The 20,113-nt window shown below is 43.6% G+C and overlaps 8 protein-coding genes across 8 annotated transcripts, besides 11 other annotated features; 6 read left to right on the top strand and 2 right to left on the bottom strand.

Annotated features, from left to right (window-relative positions):
- Positions 1–1,937: 1,937 nt before the first annotated feature.
- On the top strand, positions 1,938–2,928 carry TSTA_109100 (uncharacterized protein; the record flags this gene model as incomplete). Its single annotated transcript, XM_002488442.1, has 2 exons — positions 1,938–2,406; positions 2,488–2,928. The coding sequence occupies exons 1-2, from the start codon at positions 1,963–1,965 to the stop codon at positions 2,926–2,928; spliced, it is 885 nt and encodes a 294-aa protein (XP_002488487.1). The 5' UTR covers positions 1,938–1,962.
- Positions 2,047–2,811: a mobile genetic element.
- Positions 2,062–2,838: a mobile genetic element.
- Positions 2,929–3,178: 250 nt separating the features above from the next.
- Positions 3,179–3,283: a mobile genetic element.
- Positions 3,185–3,415: a mobile genetic element.
- A 1,356-nt stretch (positions 3,416–4,771) lies between these two features.
- On the top strand, positions 4,772–6,505 carry TSTA_109110 (uncharacterized protein; the record flags this gene model as incomplete). Its single annotated transcript, XM_002488443.1, has 4 exons — positions 4,772–5,019; positions 5,206–5,486; positions 5,635–6,119; positions 6,398–6,505. The coding sequence occupies 4 exons, from the start codon at positions 4,772–4,774 to the stop codon at positions 6,503–6,505; spliced, it is 1,122 nt and encodes a 373-aa protein (XP_002488488.1).
- A 419-nt stretch (positions 6,506–6,924) lies between these two features.
- On the bottom strand, positions 6,925–7,996 carry TSTA_109120 (uncharacterized protein; the record flags this gene model as incomplete). Its single annotated transcript, XM_002488444.1, has 2 exons — positions 6,925–6,986; positions 7,030–7,996. The coding sequence occupies 2 exons, from the start codon at positions 7,994–7,996 to the stop codon at positions 6,925–6,927; spliced, it is 1,029 nt and encodes a 342-aa protein (XP_002488489.1).
- A 3,131-nt stretch (positions 7,997–11,127) lies between these two features.
- On the top strand, positions 11,128–11,826 carry TSTA_109130 (uncharacterized protein; the record flags this gene model as incomplete). Its single annotated transcript, XM_002488445.1, has 2 exons — positions 11,128–11,682; positions 11,713–11,826. 2 exons carry the CDS (start codon positions 11,128–11,130, stop codon positions 11,824–11,826), a joined length of 669 nt encoding a protein of 222 aa, XP_002488490.1.
- Positions 11,173–12,636: a mobile genetic element.
- Positions 12,637–12,950: 314 nt separating this feature from the next.
- TSTA_109140 (uncharacterized protein) lies at positions 12,951–14,202 on the top strand (the record flags this gene model as incomplete). The annotated part of the gene is made up of 2 exons (XM_002488446.1): positions 12,951–13,677; positions 13,847–14,202. The coding sequence occupies 2 exons, from the start codon at positions 12,951–12,953 to the stop codon at positions 14,200–14,202; spliced, it is 1,083 nt and encodes a 360-aa protein (XP_002488491.1).
- Positions 13,026–13,496: a mobile genetic element.
- Positions 13,759–13,813: a microsatellite.
- Positions 14,075–14,094: a microsatellite.
- A 35-nt stretch (positions 14,203–14,237) lies between the features above and the next one.
- Positions 14,238–14,459: a mobile genetic element.
- Positions 14,380–14,868: a mobile genetic element.
- Positions 14,588–15,172, top strand: TSTA_109150 (uncharacterized protein; the record flags this gene model as incomplete). Its single annotated transcript, XM_002488447.1, has 2 exons — positions 14,588–14,694; positions 14,784–15,172. 2 exons carry the CDS (start codon positions 14,588–14,590, stop codon positions 15,058–15,060), a joined length of 384 nt encoding a protein of 127 aa, XP_002488492.1. The 3' UTR covers positions 15,061–15,172.
- Positions 15,173–17,027: 1,855 nt separating this feature from the next.
- Positions 17,028–18,123, bottom strand: TSTA_109160 (benzoate 4-monooxygenase cytochrome P450, putative; the record flags this gene model as incomplete). The annotated part of the gene is made up of 5 exons (XM_002488448.1): positions 17,028–17,220; positions 17,329–17,410; positions 17,486–17,784; positions 17,842–17,960; positions 18,013–18,123. 5 exons carry the CDS (start codon positions 18,121–18,123, stop codon positions 17,028–17,030), a joined length of 804 nt encoding a protein of 267 aa, XP_002488493.1.
- A 195-nt stretch (positions 18,124–18,318) lies between these two features.
- Positions 18,319–19,078, top strand: TSTA_109170 (uncharacterized protein; the record flags this gene model as incomplete). Its single annotated transcript, XM_002488449.1, has 2 exons — positions 18,319–18,436; positions 18,504–19,078. The coding sequence occupies 2 exons, from the start codon at positions 18,319–18,321 to the stop codon at positions 19,076–19,078; spliced, it is 693 nt and encodes a 230-aa protein (XP_002488494.1).
- Positions 18,485–18,979: a mobile genetic element.
- Positions 19,079–20,113: the final 1,035 nt, after the last annotated feature.

Consider the following 20,113-nt stretch of genomic DNA (forward strand, 5'->3'; position numbering starts at 1 on the left):
GAAAAGGAAGAAGAAGAAGGCTAACTTGCTACGCCCAATCCCCCATATAACTATCCCGCATGTGTCGGTTCCCTCAGGACGCCGTCACAGCCTTCGCGTTCTATCCAACTGTTATAAATAGACATTTTCTATTCATCTCTCAAATACAGATTTCTTATCATACTGGCAACAGACATGAGTCAGACCCTGAATGTCGGTATCCCTACCCCAGCGGAAAGATGTTTCACTTATTATAGCATAGATTGTCAGAATTGACGATCCCAAATCGGTGGTCAATGCTGAACAGAGTAAATGATTATGTCAGCTTCTTGCGGGAAAATATTGAGGGAGAAAGGCGTCAGAGACTATGTCGACAGCTACGTACCACTAGGGTTAAGTCATGCCGACCTTGCTGTTGATGGCTCAGATTTGACAGCCGTGACAGCAGCATATGTGACCATGGATATGAAGGACGAATTTACCGAGAGGGATCCACTATCTCAGCTCTGGGGGTTTAGCAATGTTACAGATATTAAGCAGAGGTTTATAGTGTATGCTTATTTACCGAGTTTCATGACTGGGCTAAAACACGCCATTTAGAGTTGCGCCGTATTCCGAAAGACAGAGACGGACAAAAGTTTTTAGACCGAGCTAAAAGTATTCTACGTGACATTGAAATAGATGTCGAGGAGACAAAGCTTTCATAATGGAATAATTGCAATATCATATCGTCAACCTCTCTTATACACTTCGATGGTGCGATCATCTAGCTCTCCACTCTGGTCCGCTTTCTACGTCTAGATGAGTTATTCGGCTGCTGAGCAGGATGCCCCTACCAGACTTAGATTTACCCGGGCCACGGTCACGGACAATGACTATTCTTGAGCGTGGTATCTGTTTTAAGTGTTGTGACAGCCTTGATATAAATAAAAAAGTGCTGCTGAAGCTCCTTGCGGCGGCCATTATTGGCGGTAGCTGTCCGGAATTGAAGGCGCTTCCTCCATGTCCTGTCCAGCCACGGTATCCAAAAGTATTGACGGAGGCTCCTTTTTAGCTTTTTCTTTGGGTGCAGGAGCCACAGTACAGTCGTCTGCTGAGGCGGCCGCTGGTATTTTTTCAGCTACGTGAGTAATCTTAACAGAATTTCCCTTAACAGATTCGGTAGCAGACACGGTCAATTCGATGGACATGAGGTCTCCGTGTTCGGTCTCGATATACATACTTCGACGCACAGTCACGAATCCGGTGATTTTAAAAACAAATTTCGACGGTAGCAGGTGAGCTCCGCATCGTGTGTAAGTGGCATCTCGTTGGAATTGGCAAGCGAAAACATTCCCTGCAGCTGAGCAGAAATATTCAACGACGCGTAGAATTCGTGGGAGATAGGAAGAGAGAACGAGATGGAGTTGTAATTTACGTTAATGTCGTCACTTTTCTGTTGTTCGGGCGGTGCAGTCCAGGATAGAGATTGTAGGTGCAGGGAAAACATCTTCATATGGGAAAACAGGGGAGCGCACCAAATGGAACTTTCAGGACCCTGACTAGACAATAAATCCAATGGGTAAGGCATGGCCATTGTATCAATAGAGAGTTTAATATTGTGCAGAAACAAAGGCGGGCTGATCCACAGCATCATGAATCCAAACTGGAAAGGAATGAGAGAAAGGAAGCAGGAAGAATAGGAGCAACAGTCAGCAATTTGCCAAAAAAAATCACGCAAAACATCAGTTTTCTCAAGGTCAAAGTACTTTGCCAACGTACACAAAATTACATGTACTCAAAAAAACGGAAATGCTCAAGGAGTAAAAGAATGACACTGACACTCGGACAACACTGGAACTATACTACGGTTGGGGCCGGTAATTTTGTTAGTACGATTTTTAGGCGGTCAGGCTCCGGGGCTCACCGCCTTTTAAATAGAATATTGACCATCCGTCTGCTTTCAGCCTTTCAAGCCTAGATATATGACATTTGACGATCAATATGGCCACCCCCGAGCCTACCAGCCCCCCTAGGGCAACAAGCGCAGGAGCTCTCGAGCCATCTGATCCCAGGCAGAATTCAGCACGGCTGAATAGGGATGAACGGATCCGAGTATTAACCCTTCGAGATGCTGGATTTACATATCTTCAAATCTCTCAGCAGCTTCAAATTAGCTATCGCCAAGTCCAATATACGTGCCAAAGCCAGCAAGCAACCCCTAAAAAGGCCCGTGGCAACCCTCCGAAGCTCTCCGAGGCTGAAGTTGATCATATTATCGAATGGATTACTTCTTCGAAGCGTACGCAACGTATGCCTTATTATAAGGTTATACAAGAGCTTAACCTATCTATTGGAAAGCACGCCCTGGCTCGAGCTCTTAAAAAACGAGGTTATTCACGATGCAAGGCTCTTAATAAACCTCCTCTATCAGATAAACATAAACAAGTACGTCTTGCCTGGGCCCTAGAGCATTTGAATTGGACGACTGAACAATGGAATCGTATCCTTTGGTCTGATGAAACATAGGTTACTTCAGGATTTCATACGAGAATCTGGGTAACTAGAAAGGCTGGTGAAGAGTTAGAAGAGACTTGCATACGATCCTCTCCTACACGGAAACGTGGATGGATGTTCTGGGCTACTTTTCATGGGAATAACAAGGGTCCGTGTTTATTCTGGGAGAAGGAATGGGGAACTATTAACTCGGAGAGATATTGTCAACGGGTTATACCAATTATTGATGGCTATATTCGCTTATTACGAGACGATATCTGGCTTCAATTTATGCAGGATGGGGCACCTGGCCATGCGAGTAAGGAGACTCTCGAAGAGCTTCATTCTCGTGGGATATATCTGTCTGTACGCATGCAATATTCTTATGCAGCATACCTGTCTATATGCATGATCCTCATGCAGCATACCTATGTTACGGACAGCTCGGAGCACCGGATCACATTTGGCTTATGATCCCGGAATAGCTTCAATCTTTATCCTCCGTGTATGCAACCCATCATGTTGTTAGATACACTGCCTATTTGGGATTGAACCTTCGGGTATATATATACCCTACGTTCGCCCATTAGATAGTTCTAGAGATCAGTTATCAATTGGAAATTATTCTATCATATTGGTCAGCTCACCCTTGTAGGCTCGTTGGACTAGCCTTACACCAATCTCCGCTTCGTGTCGGGGACCGTGTAGAACCAAACAATATCCAATTTTTTGGCCAGCATTCTCATCTGATCTCAATCCAATTGAAGCAGTATGGAATTGGATGAAGGATTGGATTCAAGAACAATATCCAGATGATGAGCAACTTTCTTATGATCGACTCCGTGAGGTTGTACGAGCTGCTTGGGATGCACTGCCTGAGTAGTTTTTGAAGGAGCTCATTGACTCTATGCACGCTAGATGCCAAGCTGTAATAGATGCTCGAGGTGGTCATACAAAATATTAGATTAGTAATCAGATATGACTGGCAGAATTCATTGGATTTCAACCCCTGTAAAAAAATCGTGCTAACAAAATTACCGGCCCCAACCATAGTAGGACTATCTCATCTTTATACGTTCCGCTCTCCGATCACTTGAAGGTTATGTTCAAAGCAGGTAGCCCCTGGGTGCATCAGGGGTAAACAAGTCAACCTTGTTCGTACCTGAAACTAGTAATAGACTTGTAATGGTCTGTCAAACTGTGATGAATACCGAAACTAGGATACTCGTATTCTTCAAGTCTTTTATTCAATGATAGACGTGAACATGGGAATATGGGAATCTAGGGAGCTAGGTTTAGTTATCCACTCCCTAGTTACATGCTGAGTTACAACCCACACCCAAAAGAACCACTAGGTATCAAACCTCACGTAATCCCGCGAGATGACGCGCACCGTCAACTTACCCGGATATATCATATCCAGACCGCCAAGCCCAAATTGACTCCCTTGATAACCTGATTATCCGACCTTATCCCGATGATTTGCAGGCAATATTCGGTCACTTCCTATTTGTAACGATTCAAGCAATCAATCATGGTTGGTTGATCTAGAATAGTACTAAACGTCTGTAAGAACCACAACTAGCTGCAAAGGAGCTTTCTGCCCAATTAAGGCTGATCTAGCCGTAGTATAATCCCCATCAGAAGTGAGTATATCTGTATTGTAATCCTATGTAGCACTGGGTGTAGAGATACAGGACCTAACTGCTGCTACTTGTGGCGTTGTTTGGTTGGCCCCGATACGAGTGAATACAACCGAGATACCTGTCACCGGCAAGAAAAGGGTAAGCAGACCATTTACAAATAGTCCAGTAAATCCCTTCGCTAGCCTTATGCAGAATTTAGTAGATGGACAAGGGGCGTGTCACAACCGATGCTGGTTGGTCAACCAGCAGGTGACTTGGAAGGTCATCAAGGCGAGAATTTGATCTAGTCTTACACCCGTCCTGAGAAGTGGAGAATTATCTCGAAATTTCGTTGTAAACTCAGAAGAGCCTTCTCTTGACCCCTTTTCATCGAACGATATGCTTAATTTATCTAAACCGGTGACCCCCCCCTGTCTGTCTTGTGTCAGTCTCCGCTTGGCCATCTGTAGAATTTGATTTATCCCAGTTCTGGAGCGCCAAATCAGCGTAGGAAAACCTGCAAGGCTCGGGGTCATGATCAGACCAGCGGCTGATGCCAAAGTCTGGCCAGCCAAACTCGCCCAGACATCAGGCGAACAAAGCAAGGCAAGAAGTTTGCAACAAAACCTCTTTTTCTTCTTTTTTCTCTTCTTTTGGTCAGGTGGTCTGAAATCGTCCTGATTACTCCAGATATGGCTTACAATTTAGACCTCTCCAGTACTGCGAGTAACGCTCCGTCACAGGCAGACAACGCGAAAACGTTTCCTTTCCAAGAGGCACAAAGACGATATCTGCGATACGGATCCAGTATATCAAAGGGATGGCATCGCCAAAGATTACAGAAGTCTCTCTTGCCTCGTATAGGAAACGCTTCTTTATCTTACTCGATAGAGGTGCGACAGCGAATGCAAGCGCTGCCATCCCAGGCGTTTGATCCTAAGTGAGTTTCATTTCCTACATGAACATTTCTGTGAGAGGTGTAGACTAACTGAGTGATCAAATTCAAGCACATATTGGTTCAATCAACCAAGCTCCGGGCTTCCACAAACGACATTTGTTTCGTTAGTATTCCTCAATAGAGCTATTGGCTAAGAAAAAAGAGACCTCGCTAATCTTCAACTCACAGATCCCATGCCAATCCAGCGGAACCCAATATTGAAGGCCAATACGAACTCAACTCTACGTCAGGCACTTCAGAGCGTCAGAGTCAAGTCCGGGTGCTCGAATTACCATCGAAAGCCCAATGCTGGGACCACGGCTGCAACGGCCGTGAATTCTCCACATTCAGCAATTTTATGAGACATCAGCGAGAAAAATCTGGCGCGGCTACTAAGTGGGAATGTCCTCACTGCGGTGCTGTTTTTACGAGATCTACAGCGAGGAACACTCATATTGCTCAGGTCAAGTGTAGGAGGATTCGCAAGTCCGTAATACCAAAAAGGGGTATCTGATGATTTATATCCCCAACCACGGGTTTTTACTCCCAAAACATCCTTGTTTGATTGATAAATTTGACTCCTGATACTATACGACATATCAATCATACAATATCTAGATGATCAAGCTAGATACAAATCTTTGATAACTTCCGGAAATTGGTACTGCGGAATCGAAAGCAGGAAGGACACGTCCCAAGTCCGCTGGCTCCGCTATATATGGGAAACACGGAGCCACAGGAAGCCGGCGAGAGGTTGCGTCAAACCAAGTGGCAATGCCAGAATCCTAAATGTTCCAAGCTCACACCTCGGACCAAGGCCAGTCTATTCCGTCACAGCCGTGAAGTCTACAGGGCTGCATCAGATTGGTTGCGATGTCAGCATCCTCAATGTTCCAAGCACACATTTAAGACCAATAGCACTCTATTACGCCACAATCGTGAAGCCCACAGGGCTTATGGCCACACAGGCTTTCTGTGTTTATTTGAGCAATGTGGTCGAGCTACTTCTGGGAGGGCTTTTTCGCGCAAATGGAATTGTTACGATCACATGCGAAGAACTCATCATTATGCTGGCAGTTATGATGACTTCTCGAAATCGCAAGGTAACTCAACATCGGACTAATGCTAGACTGCTTTGTGTCGTCCCCTATAATATTTTTACTGAATTGGTTTCTTCGTCTGGGTAAGAAAATGTTGCGTGATCTTCCCATAACATTTTTTTCTCTTCTCCTAGCTTTTCCAAGATATCTTTGTCGTATGTGGAATGGTGGCAAAGAGTGAAAACTATAATGGCAATCATCCTCTGTTTTCTGACACTGAGCACACGGTCGTTGTCTCGAGCATTTGTTGTTGCCGCTTTGAATGTATTGATCGCATATAGTTTTTAATGCTCGTGAAAATTGCCGCCCTAGCTGTTGGCAGCGAAGACAGCATCGAATCTTTTCTTCCCAACAATGGGGGCAGGTTTTCTCTTTTGGAAGGATGGTAAATTCGACGCTGTATAATAGATATCAGTGCTGATATACGACTTAGAGAGCGATCAAGCTACCTCCTCGTTGAATCGCTGATTTTATCTCCTTGACCTCTTCTCCTCCCTCTTTCTTTTTCGAGTCTTCGCATACGTCCGACAGCAGCGTTTGCGTCTTGAGCGATTCTAACGATGGTTTTGTCAGCACCAAGATTATCCTACTATAGAGCATAGATCCTTAAAGATAGCTTTTATTGATTGAAAAGACTATGGTATAGGAATGCTCTTGTGGCCATGTTATACAATAAAATTTGCTCATTCTAATCTACCTTGTTCGATCTCTCATTTGTAAAAGTATTACGAATCACTATCCTCAGCTTTGCTACCCCCTCCATACTTCCCTCTATTGCGTTTTTAGCTAGTTATATCAGCACCATCAATCAATTTGTCCTCTTCAGATTCGGGATATCCTTTGGACTGATGGGAACAACAAAAGGAGGAACTTTGGTTGCAATTAGAATTCTTCTCAGGAGTTCCAAGAGGACCCCTAGGACCCCAAGATGCAAAAGGAGAATATTCAACTATCATAGAGCCATGGTGAGGATCACTAAAAGAAGAGTCGTTTTGCCTAGAGTCATTGCTGGTCTTAGGAGATCTAAAAGTAGATCGAATATTCTTCTTAGGAGGTCTAGATGGTTCACCAAAAGCCGGAACTTCGTTAGATCCAAGAGCAGATGTAGAATTCTCAGGAGCTCCAGGTGATTTACCGAAAGCAGGAACTTCGTTAAAAAGAATAGATGTAAAATTCTTAGGAGCTCCAGGTAATTTACCAAAAGCCGGAACTTCGTTAGATCCAAGAGCAGATGTAGAATTCTCAGGAGCTCCAGGTGATTTACCGAAAGCAGGAACTTCGTTAAAAAGAATAGATGTAAAATTCTTAGGAGCTCCAGGTAATTTACCAAAAGCCGGAACTTCGTTAGATCCAAGAGCAGATGTAGAATTCTCAGGAGCTCCAGGTGATTTACCGAAAGCAGGAACTTCGTTAAAAAGAATAGATGTAAAATTCTTAGGAGCTCCAGGTAATTTACCAAAAGCCGGAACTTCGTTAGATCCAAGAGCAGATGTAGAATTCTCAGGAGCTCCAGGTGATTTACCGAAAGCAGGAACTTCGTTAAAAAGAATAGATGTAAAATTCTTAGGAGCTCCAGGTAATTTACCAAAAGCCGGAACTTCGTTAGATCCAAGAGCAGATGTAAAATTCTCAGGAGCTCCAGGTGATTTACCGAAAGCAGGAACTCCGTCAAACTTAAGAATAGATGTAAAATTCTCAGGAGCTCCAGGTAATTTACCAAAAGCCGGAACTTCGTCAGATTCAAGAGCAGATCTAATAGGCGGTTCACCAAAGGGAGAATTCCAAGGGTCATCGCTAGTCTCCATAGGAGACTCAAGAACTCCAGTCTTATCGCTAGTGTTTGTTGGAAGTCTAGAATAATCACTATTGAATAGGCCCATGATGAGAATGGTAATTGATGTGGAGATAAGAATTAGTATAGGGAATTCTTGTAGTGGGTATTTATGCTTTATCTAAGGACCATGATTTGTATCTATATAAAGTCATGGACCTGGACCCAACATGAAATTGGATGTAAACTTAACATTGATTTGTCAGATATTGATCAGTGGCTAGGTTAATTAGAAATGAATTATAATAAGCTCCTAGTTAGGAAACCTTGAAAATCGTCTAATTTGGTTAGTGCGTTTTGCATATCGCTCTGGCGGTCTGCTGATTAAAAAGCCGAGGTATGAAAGTTCCTACAGGCCCCAATTACATACTACGGCAGTCTATCTAACCCCAACCGAGCGCAGGCCCTTTGTGTGTAGGATTAGCTAGACTTGAATACAAAGATCGGCAACGTCGCACTACCGTCACTTTTCAGATAAAGGTTTCGCTTCTGATCGGCCTTTCTACCGCTCTTTCGGTTCCGAAGCGATATCATAATCTGCAGGTATGATAGGAGACACTATTTTTGGACGAAGTAACCAAGAATCTCTCATCGGCTTAGTTCTAAACATATAGCGTCTGGTTCTGAGAAGATGGGAATCATTTTAGTGTCGGATTTTCTGGGTAGGCAGGCTCTTATTCTTACATGTTGCCTGCTGGATAACTATGTGAAATGGAAGCACTTGGTGGAGCCGCTCTAGGGTTACGTGAGAGAACTTGACAAATCTATCCCTAGTGTAGGACAGCAGGAGCCTTTATAAATTACATCTTTCATTCGTTGCTATGCCAGTCAGCGAGAATTATCGGTTTACAGTACTACTATTATAGTAGTGTGTAACTTAAAACGTGAGAACGTGCCTAAGGCTGCAAGTGCTTGCAATCTCAATAGCGACGATCCAAAAATATACCTGTCATTTTCGACGTAAACCAATGAGAATGGTTGTAATAATAGCTTGTGCTCATTAGTACTTGAGCGAGCCACTTGTCTATTAAAAACATGGCTTCTCTTGTCTTTCAATGGCATGGCATTTGCAGACGAGGCAGAGGACAGGCTAATTCCACCACCACTGCAAGGTAATATCTCTTCTCCGTTAGGTAGGCCGCCAATGGTTCCCGCTAAACAAGAACGAGTTTACATGTCACCTTCCCGCGATCCCCCGTCACCACCTAAGGGATTCAAGGCAGCGTGGCGGAAACTTTTGAATCGATGTCATTCCATATTATATGATTTGTATCCTTCCAGAACGCAGTACAGTAAGCTTAAATAAAGCTAGAGTGCGCTCTTCTAGGGTATGTGGCAGCTTTACGATTTACTGCCAAAACTCGGTTTGAGCTTGGAAATCACATTTCGGCCCATGTATGTACAGTACTGTACTGTACAGACTTTTTACACACTCTCTTCATCTCGTTCCACTACCAAGCCGCTATAATAGTAGTAGATTCATTGCGCCTGGAGGCGCCTGTTAAGAAATTCGGTGAATGGATTGTATAGACTCAGAGGAATAACATCATTCAGTAATAGTGATTAATGATCAGTTGCTTGTTACTGTAGTATTGATAAGGAGTTGATTCGATGCGTTGAATCTCTGTGTATTACTTCTTCTCTTTCTCTGTAGTTACATACAACTCAGGGGTTGAGACTATAATTAGTCTCGGAATCACTGTCGGAACTAAAACGTAATACCGTTTCACCAAAGAGGACGCCCTTAAAGGGAATTTGGTATTTTTGAGGTATTTGCGAACCGTTCCGTAGTTCGACTTCTGTATTTTGCTAGTCACGTGATTTTATTTCCAACAAATCACTAGTCATCACGTGACCTGTGATCATATTCTTTACAGCACCAAGCCTAAAGGGCTCCGATACGCTATTTGTCTTGCATTACATACAATGTGGCCGAGTTACGTATTAGGAATAAGTGTATGTGTCGACATTTTTGAAGAGAATAGGTGTAAAGACTGACACGAATGAATTTTGCAACCGACAGATAGTAGTCAAAATTACGTTAACTAACCGTTGATTCAGGATTCGGTTACGTACAACATAGCTTAATTGATAACTATACCAAGTTGAGTGATCTATATAAGACCAACAAGAGGCCTTGAATTTGAGGTCTGGGTCTATACTTCAAACATTGAGAAATAAATTCTTGATTCCTCTTGCTCATCTCGTCGTCCAAAATGTGTCCAGCATCGGATTTCTTCTCAGTGGTTGTGCCACCCCCCCCAACCGGTGATCGTCGTACTCCTCCAGCCAATTTCTTCTCCCCTGAGGATACCGGAGCACGGTTCTTTTTTTACAAGGACCCAGGCACCAGTGATGGCATTCGTGCATAAATCATTGTGGACTAGTTCTATTAGACCTAAGCTATATGTGGTGTGCACACTAAATCTTCCACCTCGATTTCAACAATGCGGAAGAGGCTAGCCGTTATTACAGTCTAACTCAATACATTCCTTTGAATATATGACAATTATTATCTACAATCGACGGTGCATTCAATTTTTATAGTCGATAAATTCGTAGCTGAGTCGAAGTTTCAAGAGTCAGGCTAGATCCAAGGATCTAAGCACTAGCTGTCTTCTCTCGCTTCGCTTGAGAGACAGAAGAATAAATACTGTATACACTCGGAGGCAAAACCGGTGTCGGGGTATTGCTCTCTTTACGCCAAGAGCGGCTAAACTACGTATGGATAAACACCGAGGCATCTCTGGTTCCTTGTATCATGTACTGTATTGTATCAAACATGTATACAAATGATCAAATATACGGAGTACGCTCGTGTTGAAACTGGAAAGCACAACGCGTCCACTTAGAAGCTACGGCGCCCATTTTTGTGTATGTGACTAAGTCAGGACGCTAGACCCAAAAAGACAGGACGTCCTTACCAACCCCCGGTTTGCTGAATATGAGTGAGTGACACATAGTTAAAATTAGCGTTGTACTTTGTGCTGAAACCATTTCATGAGTCATTTCTGGATACATGCAGGCCAAATTTCAACCGCCCACAGTGTTCACTATCCATTGATTTGCTTATTATATCTAACTAACGTAATCGGTAAGCGAACCGGCCATGTAAGCGAACCGGCCACCTCTCCAGAAAATAACTCTCTATATTGATTTACCATATTACAACGCGTCAAAATGCCACCAATTCGCAAAAAAGACCCCCTAAAATCCACTCAGGATGAGGGAAAGATCGAATTAGCTATTTCCGATTTAAAAAATGGAAGAATTCGCAGTATTCGTGAAGCTGCAAGAATCTATATGGTTGCTCGTACAACTCTTCAAGATCGAATGAAAGGAGTGCCGTATCGACAAATAACACGCGCCAACAACCATAAATTGAGTCAATCTGAGGAGGATTCGCTTGTCAAATGGGTGCTTGATTTAATTAAACGTGGATTACCGCCCCGGCACTTTCTTGTACGAGATATGGCTAATTATCTTCTCTCACAACATGGAGATCAACGGGTTGGAGATAAATGGGTATATAATCTTGTTCAACGTCGCCCAGAGATTAAATCCAAATTCTCACGAAAATACAACTACGAACGTGTCAAATGTGAAGATCCAAAGATTATACAAGGCCATTTTGACCGCGTACGAGATATAATATCTGAGTACGGCATCTTACCAGAAGATATCTATAATTTTGATAAGACGGGCTTTGCTATGGGACTCTGCGCAACTACAAAGGTTATTACTGGAAGCGATCGATATGCTTAGCCAAAGCTTCTACAGCCTGGAAATCGAGAATGGGTGACTGCAATTGAGGCAACAAATTCAACTGGATGGGCTCTGCCTTCATATGTGATTTTCAAAGTAAAGAAAAACGTATGATTAGGCTGGTTTGATGAGCTTCCGGATGATTGGAGAATCAATATTAGCGATAATGGCTGGACTACAGATCAGATAGGATTAGAATGGCTTAAAACCCATTTTATTCCTCTTACTAGTGGTCGTACATTGGGAACATATAGTATGTTGATTCTTGATGGCCATGGAAGCCATTTGACTGCAGAATTTGACCGTACATGTACGGATTATAAGATTATTCCAGTCTGTATGCCTCCTCATTCTTCACATCTCTTACAGCCTCTTGATGTTGGCTGTTTTGCAGTTTTAAAGCGATATTATGGGCAGCTTGTTGAACAACGAATGAGGCTTGGTTTTAATTATATTGACAAAATCGACTTCTTAACAGCATTTCCACAGGCTCGTACAGTGGCATATAAAGCTCAAACTATTTGGAATAGCTTCGCAGCCACCAGATTAGCGCCTTTCAATCCAGATCGAGTTCTTCAACATCTCAATATTCAATTGAAGACTCCAACCCCCCCCTCCAAGTCGATCAAGCAATACAGCATCATCCTGCTTACAAACACCTCAAAATATACGCCAATTTGTACGCCAGTCAACTACAATCAATAAGCGTATAAATAAGCGTACAGGAAGCCTGAATCAGAATGAAGAAATCAATCAGGCAGTTATACGGTTATCAAAAGCCTCGAAATACTAGCGAATGATGCTTTACTCGTACGGAAAGAAAACCGTGATTTACGAGCTGCGCATAAAAAAGAGAAGCAAAAGCGCAAAAGATCTAATAAACAGATATCTATTGAGCAAGGGATTACTAGAGAGGAAGCTCAGGCGCTCGTATAAGGTCAGGTTGAGGCATCTCATGCTGTTACTACTACTCTGGCTGAGCCGGAGCTCCCAGCTTCTCAAGCAGTCGTACGCCGCGAATTTCGCTGCAGTGGTTGTAACGTTATGGGGCATAGAATAAATCAATGTCCTAGTCGTACTAGTAGTTAGATTTTTGTATATAATTTGTACGTGATTGGGATTTGAAATCAATATAGAGTTATTTTCCGGAGAGGTGGCCGGTTCGCTTACCGATTACGTTATCGCACCACTTGCTGCTTACACATCAATATCCAAGTTTTCAGTCTGCCAACCAATCAATGCCGCAGAGGAGGACACGGTATGCGGATAGTCAACGCCTAGGACTTTTGATTGTAGCTCAATTTGCTACTAACTTATGGATCTGCCTTGATAACTTAGAAGTTGCCACGCGTCTTCTATCTCCCTCTACCGGATCTTCTCAAGAAGCCTTTGAATCCTTCCGCACCCTTGCAGCTGGCTGGCCACTACGTGAAAGGCTTCCACACACCAAAAGTGGATCAGTCCAAATCCGATGGGTCCCTGGACACACTAAAATCCCTGAGAATGAAGCAGCAGATTCTGCTGCTAAAGAGGGAGCTGCCTCTACCCCCCCCTCTCCATGCAAGTCCTCATATGCCTCGCTAAAGAGACACGCCAAGACTCAATCTCTCTCTGCTGCCCAGACACGGTGGCAGACCATAGCACCACAAACTTACCAAGATCTAGAAATAACTACATCTCCTAAGCGCCCTGGAGAGCTTCAACTTAACCGACTTGACCTTGGCCATATCATTGCAGCCCGTACTGGACATGGAGACTTCGCAGACTACCATGAACGTTTTAATCATGATGATGCTCATCTCCTCTGTCGATGTGGAGCACGAAAAGCACCTCTACATTTCTTCTTCTGCTATATAGCTAAGAGACGAGCCCCTCGTCCTCCTGGACCTCCTTCTGAGGTCATATCCTTCCTTCTAGGCACCGCGAAAGGAGCACAAAAACTAGCTACATGGCTAGCAGAGACCCGTTTTTTTGAGGATATCTGTCCTCGCCAACCTCTCCTTAGCACCTAGCTAAGTCAGCCCTACTTTTCCCTTATATCTCTCTTTTCTCTCTTTCTTTCTCTCTTTCTTCCCTTCTTTCCTTCTTTCCTTCTTTCTTTTAAACTCTCACTGCTTGATTACTATTATGGTAGAGTTATGGGTCATGGAGCGTAGGTGGACCATTGCAGCTGGCAAATATCTAAAACCCACTCGGAAGTGGACTCCCTGTAAGACCACGGCAGCTATGGAAATGCGCCAAAGAGTCCCTTATTTGTATATAAATCTGATAGGACCTGAAGCCCGAGGCTTACCCCTCGGCGGCCTATGTCCCAGTAGGGATTGGTGGAAAGCGTGCGAGTCACGATCCACGGCCGTTAAATACACACACACACACACACACCCTGAGTTGTATGTAACAAAAGAGACAAGTAATACACAGAGATTCAACGCATCGAATCATCTCCTTATTAATACTTACAAGCAACTGATCATTGATCACTATTACTGAACGATATCAATCCTCTGAGTCTATACGATCCATTCACCGATTTCTTTACAGATCCGGAGTGGCTTATTGCTCCTGCTTCAAATGGATTTATCACGGATGAGATCGCATTTGAATGGCTTCAATATTTTCAGTACTATATAAAGCCAGAATATATGTTCGAATGGCAATTATTAATTATGGATAATCATTATGAATCATACAACCCATCTCACTATACAGTTCGTTCAATACTATGAAATTTATCACATTCGATTATTCAGATTTCCACCGCATTCCACGCATCTATTACAACCACTCGATGGAGTGCCTTTTCAGCAATATAAGCACGTTCATGGAAGAGTGGTGAATCAAGTTGCTCGGCTCGGAGGCTTCGATTTCAACAAAAATGACTTTTTTGAGGAATTACGGGATATTCGAATTCAAACCTTTACTCCGCGAATTATTTACCACGGTTGGAAAGATTGAGGAATTTGGCCATATAATCCTGATATCGTATTGAGCAAATTGCCTCACCCAGATGAGGTAATTATTGATGATGGGAATACATTAATTTATGGCGAGGTCGATGACGCTATTCCCAGCTCACCAACAACGAAATCAATTTCTCCACCGTCAACGGTCACCGCGCTTCGTAGATATATCAATAAGATAGAGGAATCAATCGAGGGTATAAATGATATTTTGGAGAAATCAAAACCTGACCTCGTACGGCGTATAAAAGTCGTGAATTCAAGCAGCCTCGCCATGGCGGGATTAGGTGAGCTTCACCGCGAGGATTTTGTAAGGCTGCACGACACAGCAAAACGCAAAAATAACAAAAAAAACAAGCGCCAGGTAAAGGCCTCAGGCGCGCTCTAAGTAAAAGATGCGAATCGCCTCATAAAACGCCGCCATAACGGGGATTTATTGAGGATTCATAAACAGCACGTACTTGGGGTGCCGGAGGCGGAGGATGCTGAGACTCCAAGAGAGCCTCAAAACTCGGGTTTTTTCATTGATTCTACGGGTGATAGGTAAATCATATATGTATTCCTCATGTGTCTAGATTTTTTATATAATTTACATGGTGTTGGTGGACTTATAAGCATTAATTTGAAGAATTTGAATATCTTGAGCGTTGAGCCCGGGCTGACCCCCCAGTTTGAATAGGGTGGGGGGAGGTGAAGTGACGGGTAGCGCGAGAATCCTCACCAGAGGGTCTGAGATACTAACAGTTATGGATACCATTCCTCCATTATGACACATTTAGATTGATGCTCTCTTACTCAATGTCATTGTCACACCTTTTTCTTTTGTTATTCTCTTTGTTGTTTCTACTGGCTAATTGCTCTGATAGCTGGTTAAGTTTCTTGGATATGGCTTCACAATACATAGGAGTGTTGTTGGTTAGCTTCTCATAGATATCAGTTAATACTAGGAGAGTGAGTTGTGCTGGAGTAGGGAATCGGTATTCCATGGTGACAGAAATAAGGGAAATGGAGAAATAATTGGTAGTGTGGGTTCGCTTCTGCACATGTGCATACAAGTAGCTTAGTAACCAATTGGTAAAGTCATATTCTTCTGATTGTCTGTCTCTTCTCTTAATGAGACCCCGACGCGGTCTATATAGTCCTTGCTTGACGAGGTCACGTGTACCTTCACGTGACCTCTCCTTGGTTCGCGTCGGTGCCAGGAATCTCGATTGCACCTATAAACCAACAGGTAGCCAATATTACAATTGATCGTATAGTGCGTAGATCTAAAATTGGCCGGTTGGTGAGTGTCTTGCGTACTCCGTACATAGGGATTTGTCATCATGTCAAGTGGGTCTGTCGACGCGACGGTAAATTTTTGTCGGAATTGACAAAATTACTTGTTGCAGTGGGGCATTTACACGCTAGTAATTTATTATATCGCGTAGTCTATATTATTGGTTAACCAGTTTTGCTACGTCACATATTATTTACTAATAAATTACAATCATGTGATCTTTGAAATTCTGGCGATCAAAGTTGATGTGACACTACACTTTTGTAATTTTCCAGCACCCTATCCGTACGCCCACCAAAAGACATCCTCCAATACGGAAATGCCAAGGTTCCACGTCCTACCTATCACTCTCTTCATTCATCTTGAAATAAAGAACTCATCATGCTTGCCCGTCCTTCCAGTTCTCTCATTTAGCACCTTAACCCGATATAGAGAGGGTTCGTGTGGACTAAAAATCAGACCGTTTGGCCAAAAACGGCACCCCGTGAACGGGTCGGCAATTGAGTGGCTATTCCTGGACAGATGGGAATTAGCGTATCAGATATATCCATCAGTGATTCCGAGGCTAATTACAGTCGCAACCCCCAAGTTATGTAACTAGAGAGAAATATAGAGATTCAACGTATCGAATCACATCCTTTTCAACACTTACAAGCAGCTGGTCATTGATAACTGTTACTGGACGATAACAATCGTCTGGGTCTTCACTGATTTCTTTACATTTCTTATCCTAGTAATCCACTATCTATGATTAGTCTAGAATAAACCCACCAATTCGACAATTTCCGGCTGACAGTACATGTAGCTGTAGACCCTAGAAAGAGGATTTGCCAACACTAAATTCATCTGTCCATCGTCTAGCCTTTGTACTGTAGTAATACCGTATCTAGATAGATTTAAACCCAGTTCATGTCGAATATTCTTAACGATCAATTTGTCGTAGTTTCTGCAGTTTTTTCTTTTTCTTTTTTAGCATTTGAATGGTTTCTGTTGTACAGTATTGGAATATATCTAATGGAACTAAAGTTCTGTCAAAAAACAATGACTCTCATAATCCCACAGGCCAGCCCGAGCAATTACTGTTCTCTCCTCTTGAATATCAAATTCAACTGGCCCGGCATAAGAGCAAAATTATCCTTCATGTTCCCCTTCATTGCGGCTTGCACTTCTTCCGTTGTCATCGAGCTTGGAAGTGAGATATCGTATGTATGAATGAGTTTGGCTAGTGTCATGCGTAGATTGAGCATAGCCAAGGGCCTACCGACACAGCTATATTATCCTATATCAGGAGCAACGGAGTTGTGGTTAGTATTGGTCGTGACTTTTGGCTTATTTAGGAAGAAGGGGATCTCTTTACCGATAGTAAATGGCGCAAACGAATCTTCATATTTGATCATTTCGCGCTTGGAGTACCATCGCTCCGGGATGAAGTCGTCGGGCCTTTCGTACAGATCTTCGCCTAAAACACAAGCACTTAGTCAGATTCTTGTATACCATATCCACAAGGTGAAAAGTGTGAAGGGTGAAGACTGACTTCGTCCCAGAACATAATGAGGCGTTGAGACTACGACATTCCCTGGAATGTACGTCTCCTCGTCTATCCACACCCCCTCAGCGGGTGTTAATCGCCATAATGCAGTAGGTATAGGTGGGTAGAGGCGGAGAGTCTCATTGATAATACCGTTCAGGATATTTAGGTCTTGGATGTGCTGAGTTCTGATTTCTGTCTCACCCTCTGGTAGGGATGCGGAAATTGCCTCGCGGAGTTCCTTTATAGTTTTTTGAGGGTGGAGTGCGAGTTTGTAAAGGGCATATACTATGGAGGTGGTATCACTATTAATGATGGGTTAGATCATGCTTGGGTAGTTAAGTTGGCAAGGAAAAACTTACCTTCTAGCCACTACAAGTAACTGTGCGTCTTCGTGTAGCACTCGCTTCTTAGCTGGCGTTAGTTCCCTACCCTTGCATGGACTGAGTAGGGACGATGCAATGATTTGCGATTCTGGTTTCTATTATACCTATTAGCTGATTCTTGTGCTCTATATTGAATAACAGACTTACCAATCTACAAGACTCCATAGTACCATGGAGATGATGCTCCCCATGATGGAAATAAGTGATGAATCCTACGGCACCTAATCCGGCTGCGGCGAGTATGCCCAAGCATACCATTATGCTACAGTATAGCTCCTCCAATTATCTTGCGCAACGAACTCGGAATTCTGTTAATGGGCAGATAACATGAATCTAGATATTGAAAAACGGTACTTTATATCTTTCAGCTTAACGATCACATATGAGTGGATTATATATCTAAATATCAGGCGTCTATCAAGCTATGGGTTCTCTTACTGTGCTCACAGCATGATGGGATGCACTAAGGAACAGGCGGCGGCTGATTTCTTAGATTTCCGACACACCATTCCTGGCTCCGATATCACAGTCTTCTCAGGCGGACCCAAGCTCGAAAACGGACATGCGGGTGGTGGCTATGTCGGATTTCAAGCACATCACTAATTCCTCCGTTCCTCTCTCTCTTAGACCTAGGAAAGAAGTTTTTGATACGGAAGAAGAAGCCGCTCTAGCCGGTGCTCAGGCAGCTCTCTCAACAGCCCGATTTGCCACTAATATGTGGATCTGCCTTGGCAACCTGGAAGCTGCCACGCGCCTTTTAACTCCCTCCACAGGATCTTCTCAAGAAGCCTTTGAATCCTTCTGCGCACTTGCGGCCACCTGGCCACTTCGTGAAAGGCTTCCTCATACCAAAAGCGGCTCTATCCAAGTTCGATGGGTCCCCGGACACGCGAAAATCCCTGAAAACGAGACGGCTGACCTCGCTGCCAAAGAGGGCGTTGCCTCTACCTCTCCTCCTCCACACACAATTTCATATGCCTCACTAGAGAGAAATGCTAAGGCTCAATCCTTTGCTGCTGCTCAAACTCTATGGCAGAACGTGTTACTACAGACATACCAAGACCTTGGAATCACTACATCTCCTAATCTCCTAAGCGCCCAGCTGAGCTTCAACTCACCCGACTTGACCTCGGCCATATCACCGCGGCCCGTACTGGACGTGGAGACTTCGCGGACTACCATGAAGGATTCAACCATGAAAATTGTCAGATAACCGGGATATCCGGCGATATAGAAGATAGGCTATTTGATCAGGTCATCCAGTCACCTCAAGCTACCTACACTTCAGCAAATAAGGAGTCATCTTCTTATCAAGACTCAATATAGCCCTCAAAGTTTACCCCTCATGATAGCTCACAAAGGACCCCGCCAAAAGTGTCTATAAAGGACCCGGCATTGAACCTGATGTATGAGACAGAGAGACAGAGGGAGAGCTCAATACATACAATCTTGCTAGTCACTTCTTTTCTTTGATCCTAGTAAAACACTCTTCAGGATTGGCCTGGAATAAACCGACTAATCCGACAATTAAGAGTCTGACTACCCCTACCGGCTCTATATCAACAGGTTGTCCAACGTTACCGCCGAGTATAAGCTCAATTCCCCAGAGGATTGGGACGATTGACAGAACGAACTTCTCAATCGGGCAAGAGCCAACGATCTTCTTCCTATTCTCCAGGGAACTGAGAGACCAATCAAGAAACCTGTTCGACCAAAGATACAGGACTATCTACCTGAATCCCAGAACACTACACAAACCCGTGTAGGTGCAGCGCAAGGAACGCGTCAGAACTCTACTCAATCGACCCAAACCACTGCGACTGAAGATACAACTGACGATTGTGCTGAGTAGAGGGCAAGAAATGACTTCAGCCTACGTCTCAACAACTACAAGATGGAGTTCAGTGAGTCGGAGGTTCAGCGTAGAGACATCGACAAAATCTTCGAATGGATGAAGTGGACCGTGTGTCACAGCCGTCTTAAGACCTGTGTGCATGTGACACACAGCTGGAAGGAAGCATACAATAACTTGAAGACGCAAGTTGGACAATAACCAGCATATAAAACCTTTTAGAGGCACTCCGCGAGATCCGGAGGCTTGGTTGATCAAGTGGGAATTTAAGGAAGGAAGAAATCCATGTCCTTCGCCCAAGATGTGTGACAACTAGTAGACTTGGGGTTCTCACTGTTCCAAGCAATACGGTCATGACGTCTCAAGTCGAGTTTCAGGTGCACCAGGTGAAGGTTT

Source organism: Talaromyces stipitatus, genomic scaffold (assembly GCF_000003125.1).
Source record: "Talaromyces stipitatus ATCC 10500 scf_1105507295491 genomic scaffold, whole genome shotgun sequence".
NCBI lineage: Eukaryota > Fungi > Ascomycota > Eurotiomycetes > Eurotiales > Trichocomaceae > Talaromyces > Talaromyces stipitatus.